The following is a 13,197-nucleotide window of genomic DNA, read 5'->3' as shown; positions in this document are numbered from 1 at the left end:
CTTTTGTGTTTCCATACAGAGTGTAAATTTTTTTCTTGTAGTTCTGTGAAAACTGCCATTGGTAGTTTGATAAGGATTGCATTGAATCTGTGGATTGCTTTGGATAGTAGAATCATTTTCACAGTATTGATTCTTCCAATCCAGGAACGTGGTATCTCTCTCCATCTGTTAATGTTGTCTTTGATTCCTTTTATCAGTGTCTTATAGTTTTCTGTATACGTTGTTTTTTCTCCTTAGATAAGTTTATCCTTATGTAATTTACTCTTTTAATTGCAATGGTAAATGAAATTGATTCCTTAATTTCTCTTTCTGAGTTTTCATTGTTACTATATAGGAATGCAAGTGATTTCTGTGTATTGATTTTGTATCCTGTGACTTTACTAAATTCATGGATTAGCTCTGTTTAATTTTCTGATAATATCTTTAGAGTTTTATATGTAAGGAAATAGAATTATTTTAAAAAAAGAAATCTGCTTTTAAAAGAGAATGTAAAAAAAGAACATACATATATACATATATGTATAACTAAATCACTTTGTTGTAAAACAAACTAACAAAACATTGTAAATCAACTATGTTTCAATAAAAAATTAAAAGTAAAGAGATGAGAGGAAGAAATATTATCAGCTACTGTGATTTTAATTTTTTAACATTGCTATAAGAAGCAGGGCAGCACCTGCTATGGACTGCCAATTTTCTCTATCTGGCCTATATTGCAAAACACTTGATGGTAGAGATTCAGTAAAGACCAGGTGGAAGCTTGGTACTATCTGCTCCCCTCTCTCTCTATATATATATATATGTATGTGTGTGTGTATATATATGTTATATAATGTATATATATATTATATATAATGCATATAATGTAACTTAAATAATGTATATATATTATATATAATATCTATACATACATACAGAGTTTCTACTACAGCGTTGACTATTTATAACTATAAAGTTATCTATAAAGACTTGGCTATCATTAGCAAAATCCTCAAGTCAGCTGTAATCTCCAGTAATAACATAGCAGTTCTGCTTTCTCCTAATACCTAACATGTGCCTTTGAATGCAGGTATCAGGATAGCCTTCCTTGCCCTTACTTCTTTTTTGCAAAATGTACTGACCCAGATTTATTAACTGAGCTCCATTTTTTTTCTTTTTAAAAATTGATCATTTATTTTTCTAGAATTTGTTTCATTTTTCCTGCATTTCTCTTCCATTTTACTTCCCTTGAAATGCAAACTCAAAAAAAAGGTACAATATCCTCAGAAAGGTCTTCACAGTGCTGAACAGATCCTTAATTTTTACTTATTTGGGGCTGTTTATTCTAGCTCTTTTTTTCTCTTTCAGTGCTATCAATGATGTAGTTGTTTCATCTTCAATTAAAATAAGAATGCACAACAAAAATGTATTCATTTTCTTATTTTAAAGACTAGTTCTGATAAATATGTATAATGTAGCTGCTCCAGCTTTTTTTTTTTTTTTGCTTGTTTTTTGTAGCTAGATCTTAGAATCAATATGTAGCCTTGAAAATAAAAATAATGGTTAGTGTTATGGATACCTTTATTTACATGACCTCCAAATTGAGAAGTCCCAGGACTCTTATGACTTCCTTGGTGGCTCAGATGGTAAACTGTCTACCTACAATGTGGGTAACCCAGGTTCAATCCCTAGGTCAGGAAGATCCCCTGGAGAAGGAAATGGCAACCCACTCCAGTACTCTTGCCTGGAAAATCCCATGGATGAAGGAGCCTGGTAGGTTACAATCCATAGGGTTGCAAAGAGTCAGACATGACTGAGCAACTTCACTTTACCTCTTCAGGACTCTTATAGGATTACTTGCCTTGGTGCTCATGAGTCAGGTAGCTCAGACAGTGAGTGGAGAGGCCATTCAAAAGATAAAAGTGTTAAGGATTTTTGCATCTATGTTCATCAGTGATATTGGCCTGTAGTTTTCTTTTTATGGGGCATCTTTGTCTGGTTTTGGAATTAGGGTGGTGGTGGCCTCATAGAATGAGTTTGGAAGTTTACCTTCTTCTGAATGCAAGGATTATTTAATATCCACAAATCAATCAATGTAATACACCACATTAGCACATTGAAAGATACAAACCATATGATTATCTCAATAGATGCAGAGAAAGCCTTTGACAAAATTCAACATCCATATATGATAAAAACTCTCCAGAAAGCAGGAATAGAAGGAACATACCTCAACATAATAAAAACTATATATGACAAACCCACAGCAAACAATATCAAAAAGATAACTCTTCACCATTATCAATGGTGAAAAGTTGAAAGCATTTCCCCTAAAATCAGGAAAAAGACAAGGGTGCCCACTCTCACCACTACTATTCAACATAGTTTTGGAAGTCTTGGCCACAGCAATCAGAGCAGAAAAAGAAATAAAAGGAATCCAGATAGGAAAAGAAGAAGTGAAACTCTCACTGTTTGCAGATGACATGATCCTCTACATAGAAAGCCCTAAAGACTCTACCAGAAGATTACTAGAGCTAATCAATGAATATAGTAAAGTTGCAGGATATAAAATTAACACACAGAAATCCCTTGCATTCCTATACACTAACAATGAGAAAACAGAAAGAGAAATTAAGGAAACAATACCATTCACCATTGCAACAAAAAGAATAAAATACTTAGGAGTACATCTACCTAAAGAAACAAAAGACCTATACATAGAAAACTATAAAACACTGATGAAAGAAATCAAAGAGGACACAAATAGATGGAGAAATATACTGTGTTCATGGATTGGAAGAATCAATATTGTGAAAATGACTATACTACCCAAAGCAATCTATAGATTCAATGCAATCCCTATCAAGCTACCAACGGTATTTTTCACAGAACTAGAACAAATAATTTCACAATTTGTATGGAAATACAAAAAACCTCGAATAGCCAAAGCAATATTGAGAAAGAAGAATGGAACTGGAGGAATCAACCTGTCTGACTTCAGGCTCTACTACAAAGCCACAGTCATCAAGACAGTACGGTACTGGCATAAAGACAGAAATATAGATGAATGAAACAAAATAGAAAGCCCAGAGATAAATCCACGTACCTATGGACACCTTATCTTCGACAAAGGAGGCAAGAATATACAGTGGAAAAAAAGACAACCTCTTTAACAAGTGGTGCTGGGAAAACTGGTCAACCACTTGTAAAAGAATGAAACTAGAACAGTTTCTAACACCATACACAAAAATAAACTCAAAATTGATTAAAGATCTAAATGTAAGACCAGAAACTCTAAAACTCCTAGAGGAGAACATAGGCAAAACACTCTCTGACATAAATCACAGCAAGATCCTCTATGACCCACCTCTTAGAATATTGGAAATAAAGCAAAAATAAAAAAATGGGACCTAATGAAACTTAAAAGCTTTTGCACAACAAAGGAAACTATAAGCAACGTGAAAAGGCAGTCCTCAGAATGGGAGAAAATAATAGCAAATGAAGCAACAGACAAAGGATTAATCTCAAAAATATACAAGCAACTCCTGCAGCTCAATTCCAGAAAAATAAATGACCCAATCAAAAAATGGGCCAAAAATCTAAACAGACATTTCTCCAAAGAAGACATACAGATGGCTAACAAACACATGAAAAGATGTTCAACTTCACTCATTATCAGAGAAATGCAAATCAAAACCTCAATGAGGTACCATCTGAGGCACCAGAAAAGTCCTGGATGAATGGAGAGGATATACCAAATTCTCTCCCCTCTCTCCTATAGATTTTTCTGGCAGCAACAAGGCAAGCTCTCCTGGCTTTCATTATGGCCCGCCTGTGTAGTATGAAAATTATCTGACCAGACATTCTTTTTCTACAACTGCACCTCCTTTCCCCCTCCTTAAAATCAGAAATGGCTGCCCTCTCTGTCCCCTTATACTTCACAGTTAATTACACCTTAAACATCTCATATATGTTAACCTTTTTAATTTTCTTTGTTTCTTTTCCACTTTTGTCCAATTCCTATATTGAGAAGACACACTTCATTCTCCTTTTCTGTCACTCATCAAAAACTTTTAGAAATGTATTAAAGACTACCATGTCCCAAACACTACTCTAAGCCCTTTAAATACATCACTGAAGAAATCATCAAAGGTGAAAATCTCTGCTTTCAAAAAGTTTACAATTTAATGGAAATTAGAGTTGAGTTTTCTGCATCTGACTTCTGCAGTACTTATTCAGTACTAGATTTCTTCCTCCGTTAACCCCAACCCCTACCCCTAATGAGGCTTCATAGAAGCCTTAGGGCTCAGCAGAGAACAATTTTAAATCTTTTAATTTTACATGGGGAAGTTGAGGCTTAAAAAGAAAAATACCTTGACAAAGATTGTAAGATGTAATTCCTGGGCATCTAACTCCCAGTTCAGTGCTCTCTGCTATACTTGCTGGCTCTCCATGTCTGGTTGACCCAGATCTAAAACATAACAAGGTGCCTAGTATAAATTCTGAAAGTGAAAGTGTTAGTCCCTCAGTTTTATTCCACTCTTTGTGACCCCATGGACTGTAGCCTGCCAGACTTCTCTATCCATGGAATTCCCCAGGCAAGATTACTGGCGTGAGTATCCATTCCCTTCTCCAGGGGATCTTCCTGACCCAGGGATTGAACCTAGGTCTCCTGCATTGCAGGCAGATTCTTTACTATCTGAGCCATCAGGGAAGCCCAGAATGACCTCTGACACATAATAGTTATGCATAAATATTTTGTAAATGGTGAATATATACGTGAACAGCACTACTCACATTTATGGATCAACGAAAAGAAAATGTTGTTTGAGATAAAATTGGAGACATTTTAGAGTGTCAGAATTCTCCAAATTCTTTGATAGCAACCCAGAAATTTTCCTCATAATCTCAGTAGAAGATTCATTGTGTGTTATTGCCTATCTAATTATCTAATTAATACTATTTTCTTCAGTTCCTAACAGTCAATAAATAAAGAAATTATTTATGTTTATCTTTTACTCTTTTGTGTGTCTGTATTATAGTTTGTATCCTTGCTGATTGTTCATTTAACTGCATTAGGTTTTAAACAGATGTTGTAAAGTGACCTGTGAAATGAACATTTCTGTGGGTAAATGTAGTTGACATCCAAAACAATTAACTGATTTATAGACTATCTTTTGAAATGCAACCAGGTCATAAATGAAACTAATTGTAATAGACTGGGTGAAACTTAGTGTGATCTGAAATCTGGCCAGTTAATTCAAGTGCAAACTGTGACTTCATCTTCCTTGCCCTATATTTTCATCTCTAGTGAGATTAGAATGTAGCTAAATGAAAGGAAATCTGGTTGATGAGGTGCTGGTAGGTACTAGTGATGGAAATGATTATGATGGTATAGGGCAGCTGAATGAAGCCACCTAGTGTTTACTTTCATTAAGAGGAAAAAGGACACACTTCGTGGCTTCATTCAGCTACTCTACAACATCACAATCATTTCTCTAACTTGGGATTTCTGGTTTTCTTTAACAGTAACCTTTTGATATTCTGACTACCTGCCCTGTGTTGCAAACCTCCTATATATCCTATCTCCCCTACCCCCTGCCACTTACTTCCTCGGAGCAATTCTCTCAGGGTTTACTCGAGATGCTGCCTCCCAGGCTGGAAGTCCTAAAAAGTCCTGCCAAATAATATGTAACTCAACTTTTAGGTTGTGAATTTTTTTTAGTTGAATATATATCTGAATCACTGTGCTGTACACCTGCAACTAATATGACATGGTAGATCAACTATACTTTGATTTTTTGAAAAAGAGGAAAAATTATCTAAAAGAGAAATAGAAAATAGCATATATGAACGACTCTTGGCTTGCATGTTTAAGAGAAGTAGAAAGATAAAATGCTTCTTTAGAGAGATCTGGCACTGATGTGTAAGCAAGTTCATTAGAGTAAATATCCATACAGGAATGAGAATTAGGCCAGAAAGGGGAAGATTCTGGAAACTATGTAGCTATAATGATGTCCCTATGAAGGTAGTGCTAGTTGGAGAGGTTGGGAGAAACAAATTCATGTGCATAGAAGATGTGAGGGAAAGAGGAAGCTAATACTGCTGGGGACCAGTCAGGGCTATCTTGGTGAGCAGAATATGCAAATTAGAATGTTGTCCAAATTCTGACTTCTTAGTATCTAGTAAGTCCTGAAAAATAATATTTATAGAATACAAACAGGTGTAACCAAGGGTTAGTGGCATACTGTATCCATACAGTGGGTTAGATTTTATTTTTAAATTGTCTTTCCCTTGATTCTTTTCCAGATATGGATCAACTCATAAGCAACTTGGAGGTCCAACTTAATTCAGAAGGTGGCTCAATGCATATATTCAAACAGGTCGGTTATCAAGAAAATGAATATTCATATTGAGCCATAATAGTGTTCAGTACATGGTAATCATAGAGCTGAAGCTCATTTTTCTTTCTAACGACATGATGGGGACTGAGAAAGAGTGAAGGAAGGGAAGTTTCCAGAAAATACTTGGATGCCTGGGTTTCTGGTTCAAATAGGGAGTAAATCTGGCATAAAAGAAGTATATCCTTTAGGATCAAGTCTATATGGACAAGATTAGATACTTCATAGAAAACAGAAATCATTTATCTAGCACTGTTCCATATTTCAAGCACTCTGAAGACTAAATGCAATGTCTTATTTGATCTTTACAATAACTTTTTTTTTTTGGATAGTGTGTTAGTCAGTATTCTACAGATAGACAGGAACACCAGAATGTGTATTTTTCAATCTCTCTCTATCCTTATATCTACAGATATACATAGAATTTGTATCTATATCTATCTACTCCATATGTCTGTAGATACAAATTATATATATATATGTATATCTTTACACCTAAAATAAAATTACATCTCTATCTATATAACTATCCAAATATACATATCTTTATCTATCTACCTATCTATAGAGAAATAATTTTTGTGTGTACTTCTTTATTTATTTATTTTTCAATTGGAGGAAAATTGCTTTACAATGTTGTGTTGGTTTCTGCCATACCACAATGCAAATCAGCTGTAATTATACATATATCCCTCCTTCTTGAACCTCCTTCCCCTCCCCTCATCCCACCACTCGAGGTCATCACAGAGCACCAGACTGGGCTTCCTGTGTTATATAGCAACTTCTCACCGCTATCTATTTTACACATGCTAGTGTATATATATATATATATGTTGATGCTGCTTTCTCCATTTATCCCACTCGCTCCTTCCTTTGCTGTGTCAAGTCCATCCTCTACATCTATGTCTCCATTCCTTCCCTGTAAATAGGTTAATCAATATGATTTTTATAGACTCTGTATATATGTATTAATATACAATATTTGTTTTCCTCTTTCTGACTTACTTCATTCTGTATAAAACACTCTAGGTTCATCACCTCACTAGAACTGACTCAAATTCATTCGTTTTCTGGCTGAGTAATAGTCCACTGTGTATGTATGTATATATATATATATATATATATATATATATATATATATATGTATATCACGTCTTCTTTATTCATTCATCTGTCAATGGACATCTAGTTTGCTTCCATGTTCTAGCTATTGTAAATATTGCTGCAATGAACACTGGGGCACATGTGTCTTAGAATTGTGGTTGTCTTGGGGTATATCCCACAGTAGTGGGATTGCTGGGTCATATTGTAGATTTGTTCCTAACTTTTTAAGGAATCTATAGAGAAAGAGTTTTAAAAAAATGTATTTTATTGAAGTACAGTTGATTTACAATGTTCTGTTAATTTCTACCATACAGCAAAGTGATTCAGTTATACATATGTGTGTATATATACATTTTCATATTCTTTTCCATTATAGTTTATCACAGGATATTGAATATAGTTTCCTGTGCTATACAATAAAACTTTGTTGTTTATCCATTATATATATATAATATGTTGCTAATCCCAAACTCCCAATCCATCCCTACCCCACCCCTATCCCACTCTACCCCGATTAGCAACCACAAGTCTGTTCTCTATGTCTATGATGTATGCCTAGGAACGGGATTACAGGACCATATGGCTTATATTCTTTGCAGCCAAAATGGAGAAGCTCTATACAGTCAGCAAAAACAAGACCAGGAGCTGACTGTGGCTCAGATCATGAACTCCTTATTGCCAAATTCAGACTTAAGTTTAAGAAAGTGGGGAAAATCACTAGACCATTCAGGTATGACCTAAATCAAATCCCTTATAATTATGCAGTGGAAGTGAGAAATAGATTTAAGGGACTAGATCTGATCGACAGAGTGCCTGATGAACTATGGATGGAGGTTTGTGACATTGTACAGAAGATAGGGATCAAGACCGCCCCCAAGAAAAAAGAAATGTAAAAAAGAAAAATGACTTGTTGAGGAGGCCTTACAGCTAGCTGTGAAAAGAAGAGAAGTGAAAAGCAAAGGATAAAAGGAACGATATACCCATTTGAATCCAGAGTTCCAAAGAATAGCAAGGAGAGATAAGAAAGTCTTACTCAGCGATCAATGCCAAGAAATAGAGGGAAACAATAGAATGGGAAAGACTAGAGATCTCTTCAAGAAAATTAGAGATACTAAAAGGTTGTTGCTGAACCATGAAGGATGCCAGGATTCTTGATCCTCTGGGGAAGAATTTAATCTGGGGCCAGAGTCGAGGCTTGATTGCTCAGAGTTTTGTGTAATAAAATTTTATTAAAGTATAAAAGAGAGAGAGAAAGCTTCTGACACAGATATCAGAAGGGGGATGGAGAGTGCCCCCTGCTAGTCTTCAGCAATGGAGTTACATACTCTCCAGTTAGTTATTACAATGAATCAAAAGAATGTCCAGAGGTTGCAAAGATCTTACTAGACTCATTCCCACAATCCACATTTCATGATAACAGGATTAGTCAGAAGGTTTTCAGGAAGGAGAAACTGTCCTCAAGCTGGATACACCCTTATATAATCCTTAGTACAGAGTGCAAACCCAGCTGTTTGTCGTGTGTGTAATCATCAGTTCCAGGCTTAATGATAGAAACATTTTATGTGACTAAGAATAAGGAATGTAGAGGGGAAAAGAAAGTTTGACCTTTCCTCCTCCTTGAGAATTCCAGACCCCTCTCTCCTTGGGGACCCCGGGACTTCTTATCAACCTACCTAGGAATTGACTCTCTCAATACCAAGGGAATATTTCATGCAGATATAGGCTCAATAAAGGACAGAAATGGTATGGACCTAACAGAAAAAGAAGATATTAAGAAGAGGTGGCAAGAACACACAGAAGAACTGTACAACAAAGATCTTCACGACCCAGATAATCACAATGGTGTGATCAATCACCTAGAGCTAGACATCCTGGAATGTGAAGTGAAGTGGGCCTTTGGAAGCATCACTATGAGCAAAGCGAGGAGAGGTGATGGAATTCCAGTTGAGCTGTTTCAAATCCTCAAAGATGATGCTGTGAAAGTGCTGCACTCAACATGCCAGCACATTTGGAAAACTAAGCAGTGGCCACAGTACTGGAAAACGTCAGTCTTCATTCCAATCCCGAAGAAAGGCAATCCCAAAGAATGCACAAACGACCACACAGTTGCACTCATCTCACACGCTAGTGAAGTAATGCTCAAAATTCTCCAAGCCAGGCCTCATCAATACGTGAGCTGTGAACTTTCAGATGTTCAAGCTGGATTTAGAAAAGGCAGAGTAACCAGATATCAAATTGCCAACATCCACTGGATCATCAAAAAAGCAATAGAGTTCCAGAAAAACATCTATTTCTGTTTTACTGACTATGCCAAAGCCTTTGACTGTGTGGATCACAATAAACTATGGAAAATTCTGAAAGAGATGGGAATACCAGACCACCTGACCTGCCTCTTGAGAAAACTGTATGCAGGTCAGGAAGCAACAGTTAGAACTGGACATGGAACAACAGACTGGTTCCAAATAGGAAGAGGAGTACATCAAGGCTGTATATTGTCACCCTGCTTATTTAACTTATATGCAGAGTACATCATGAGAAACGCTGGGCTGGAAGAAGCACAAACTGGCATCAAGAATGCCGGGAGAAACATCAATAACCTCAGATATGCAGATGACACCACCCTTATGGCAAAAAGTGAAGAACTGAAGAACCTCTTGATGAAAGTGAAAGAGGAGTGTGAAAAAGTTGGCTTAAAGCTCAACATTCAGAAAACTAAGATCATGGCATCTTGTCCCATCACTTCATGGCAAATAGATGGGGAAACAGTGGAAACAGTGTCTGACTTTATTTTTTGGGGCTCCAAAATCACTGCAGATGGTGATTGCAGCCATGAAATTAAAAGATATTAAAAGACATGAAATTAAAATATATGAGCAACCTAGACAGCATATTAAAAAGCAGAGACATTACTTTGTCAACAAAGTTTTTTCCAGTAGTCATGTATGGATGTGAGAGTTGGACTATAAAGAAAGCTGAGCACCAAAGAATTGGTACTTTTGAACTGTGGTGTTAGAGAGGACTCTTGAGAGTCCCTTGGATAGCAAGGAGATCCACCCAATCCACCCTTAAGGAGATCAGACCTCTGTATTCATTGGAAGACTGATGTTGAAGCTGAAACTCCAATACTTTGGCCACCCAATGGGAAGAGCTGACTCATTTGAAAAGACCCTGATGCTGGGAAAGATTGAGGGCAGGAGGAGAAGGGGATGACAGAGGATGAGATTGTTGGATGGCATCACTGACTCAATGGACATAATTTGGGTAAACTCTGGGAGATGGTGATGGACAGGGAGGCCTGCATGCTACCATTCATGGGGTCACAGAGTCATACATGACTGAGCGACTGAACTGGGTGATGGCAACTGTAGTTTTAGTTTTTTGAGGAACCTCCATACTGTTTTCTATAGTGACTGCATCAATTTACAATCCTAAAACCAGTGTAGAAGGGTTTCCTTTCCTCCATACCCCAGAGAGAGAAAGACTTTAAGGAATTGGCTAACATGATTATGGAATTCTAGTGAATCCAAACTCTGTTGGGGTAGACTGGCAAGTGGGAGAGCCATAGAAGAGTTATTTTATCAGTTCAGTTCAGTTCAGTTCCGTCGCTCAGTCGTGTCCGACTCCTCGTGACCCCATGAATCACAGCTCGCCAGGCTTCCCTGTCCATCACCAACACCCGGAGTTTACTCAAACTAATGTCCATTGAGTCAGAGGTGCCATCCAGCCATCTCATCCTCTGTCGTCCCCTTCTCCTCCTGCCCCCAATCCCTCCCAGCATCAGGGTCTTTTCCAATGAGTCAACTCTTTGCATGAGGTGGCCAAACTCCACATGAGCTGGAGTTTCAGCTTCAGTATCAGTCCTTCCAATGAATACCCAGGACCGATCTCCTCTAGGATGGACTGGGTGGATCTCCTTGCAGTCCAAGGGACTCTCAAGAGTCTTCTCCAACACCACAGTTCATCAAAAGGCAGACTGCTGGAAGAATTTGTTCTTCCTTGGAGGAGATCATTATTTATTAAAGCCTTCATGTGATTGGATGAGGCCAAATCACACTATGGAGGATAATCTGTTTTGTTCAAAGTTCAGTGATTTTTAATATTAATCTCAGTTCAGTACAGTCTCTCAGTCATGTCCACCTCTGCAACTCCATGGACTGCAGCACACCAGGCCTTACTGTCCATTATCAACTCCTGGAGCTTGTTCAAACTCGTGTCCATTGAGTCGGTGATGCCATCCAACCATCTTATCCTCTGTTGTTCTCCTTCTCCTCCTGCCTTAATCTCACCCTCCTCCAAAAAAAGAAAAAAAAGAAAAACTTCACGGAAGCATTAAGAATAATGTTTGACCAAATATCTGGACACCTGGCCCAGCCAAGTTGACACATAAAATGAACCATCACAGATAGGTATTCTTAATTTTCCTATTTTACACATAAGAAAGTTGTGACCTTGGGCACTCCCAGAACAATGATTCAGAACAGATTATCTGGTTTTTACAGCTAAACATTCTGTGTTAGATGTGGAATTTCCATTTTGCTCAAGGTTGAGTTCTAAAGTCATTGCATAAGTGAAAACCAAATACAGTCAAATTATCCTTGAAAATTCCTTAAATTGCCTGTAAAATTGAGTATACAGTTTTGTTTAGCCAGAACTGATCTGTTTTTTTTTTTAATTAAGTAGCCTTATAAATTATCTGGCTGACATTTGGAAATCCTATTTTAGAAAAAAATTGTTTTTTACATTAAATGCTTTGTTTTTGGTGTACAATTGAATTTGTTTGTTATATGGTGCATATGGTTGAGACTTCCTTGTACTATTTTAATGACATTAAACTCAATATTCCTGAGTTCCTAGGTGGAGCTAGTGGTAAAGAATGCCTGCCAAAGCAAGAGATGCAGGAGATGTGTGTTTGATCCTGAGTTTGGAAGATCCCCGAGAGTAGGAAATGGCAACCCGCTCCAGCATTGTTGGCTGGAAAATTCCATGGACAGTGGAGTCTGGTGGGCTACAGTTCCTGGGTTGCAAAGAGTCAGGCATGACTGAGAACACGCACACAAACCCAATATAGTGTCCTATTTGCCTTACTTGTAACTGTTGCCATTTAGAAACTATTAGCACATCAAAAGTTGCTAATTGTTACAAAACATCTGCAGGCTGCTAGTGCTTTGTCATAGTAATTACTAACTGGAAGCTGAGTATAAGTGTTAGATAAAAATCTATTAAATTCACAATAAAATATTATATTCAATGAAATATTGTCAAGCATACATAGCTCCCTTATTTTGGAATCTCAGTACACCTAAGCACAATTCCAAAAATGTTCTTCCATGCAATAAGTATACTAAGGTTCCAGAATTTGAGGTCACTTTGAAACTGATGCAATGTATAGAAAATTCTGGATGGTGGATAATCTCAGCATTTTTTTTGTTTCTTTCTTTCTTTACATTTCCAAGATATCTTGCTTTTAGTGAAGTTAGAGTATTTGTGGTACTTGGCCACAGAATACTCACCATGTCCCAAGCCCAGAAAATGTGTTCTATAACAGTGCAATGCTGGCAGCATCCTAGTCAACAGAAGCCTCCTAGTTTGCTTCATTATGATTTTTTTATGTCATGAGGTAGGATTGGTGGGTGGGTGTCTCGCTCAGTACACACAACTTGCTTTCTCTTGAATTCATACATCACTGTGCCATATAATGAATGAGAACTTCCTT

The 13,197-nt window shown here is 37.0% G+C and overlaps 1 protein-coding gene across 3 annotated transcripts in view; it reads left to right on the top strand.

Moving 5' to 3' along the window:
- KLF8 (KLF transcription factor 8) overlaps positions 1–13,197 on the top strand; it is a 283,891-nt gene that overhangs the window by 174,106 nt on the left and 96,588 nt on the right. Inside the window, exon 1 of one of the 3 annotated variants that reach the window (XM_065915788.1) lies at positions 6,291–6,362. The exons of the other annotated variants lie outside the window; for them this stretch is intronic. Coding sequence (XP_065771860.1) covers positions 6,291–6,362 — 72 coding nt within the window. Of the gene's footprint in view, positions 1–6,290; positions 6,363–13,197 lie in introns of those variants that run through there. 3 annotated transcript variants of the gene reach the window in all.

This window comes from Muntiacus reevesi, chromosome X, assembly GCF_963930625.1.
Source record: "Muntiacus reevesi chromosome X, mMunRee1.1, whole genome shotgun sequence".
NCBI lineage: Eukaryota > Metazoa > Chordata > Mammalia > Artiodactyla > Cervidae > Muntiacus > Muntiacus reevesi.
The sequence above is the reverse complement of the archived record's forward strand: the minus strand, read 5'-3'. Positions and strand labels throughout refer to the sequence as shown.